This window comes from Monoraphidium neglectum, assembly GCF_000611645.1.
Source record: "Monoraphidium neglectum strain SAG 48.87 unplaced genomic scaffold scaffold02428, whole genome shotgun sequence".
In the NCBI taxonomy this organism is placed as follows: domain Eukaryota; kingdom Viridiplantae; phylum Chlorophyta; class Chlorophyceae; order Sphaeropleales; family Selenastraceae; genus Monoraphidium; species Monoraphidium neglectum.
Window position 1 is genome coordinate 10,855 of NW_014011200.1, and position 614 is coordinate 11,468.

Genomic DNA, 614 nt, shown 5'->3' on the forward strand with positions numbered 1-614 from the left:
CAGGGGAGTGGGAGGGGCGCAGCGCCCCCCCGCGGACTTTGTGGCGGTGCCCCTTGCCCAGCTGCGGCTGGCCATTAGCGCGGCCCCCACCCGCAGCGCCGGGGCGAATGCGATGCCCACGAATGCGGCCATCGCCCGCCGCGAGGAAAACGAACAGCGCAAGGCCTCAGAACTGCATAGCCAAAGAGACGCACCAAACAAAGTGACAAACCACACAGCCACGCGGGGGGATGAGGCGGCCGCGGCCCGTGAGGACGGGCAGCAGCGACTGTCGCCGGCGACCAACGTCGCCCCGCAAGCCGGGAACGAGGGCGCAGCAGCGGCCGTGGGACGCGCGCCTACTCAGCAGGTGCCGGTAATGAGGCCAAAACGACGTGAGCTCGCCCTCAAGTACTGTGCACCAGCCCAAAAAGGGGTCTCAAAACATGCAGGTCAGAAACGGCGGGTGGTGATTCAAACCGACGTGCGGCAGAAGCGCATCACAGACCTCTGGAAATGCAAAGCAGCACCTGCTGCGGCACTCGTGCCACCTGCAGCGGGGGTGCCTCAGGGTGCAGAGATGGACAGTAGTGGCAACGCCACAGGCGAGCCACGCAGGCAGGCTCACACAACCA

At 66.3% G+C, this 614-nt stretch overlaps 1 protein-coding gene across 1 annotated transcript; it reads left to right on the forward strand.

Annotated features, from left to right (window-relative positions):
* Window positions 1–112: 112 nt before the first annotated feature.
* MNEG_10711 (hypothetical protein) lies at window positions 113–349 on the forward strand (the record flags this gene model as incomplete). Its single annotated transcript, XM_014040818.1, has 1 exon — window positions 113–349. A coding segment is annotated over one exon (237 nt), but the record flags the coding sequence as incomplete, so codon positions are not given.
* Between the last annotated feature and the right edge of the window lie 265 nt (window positions 350–614).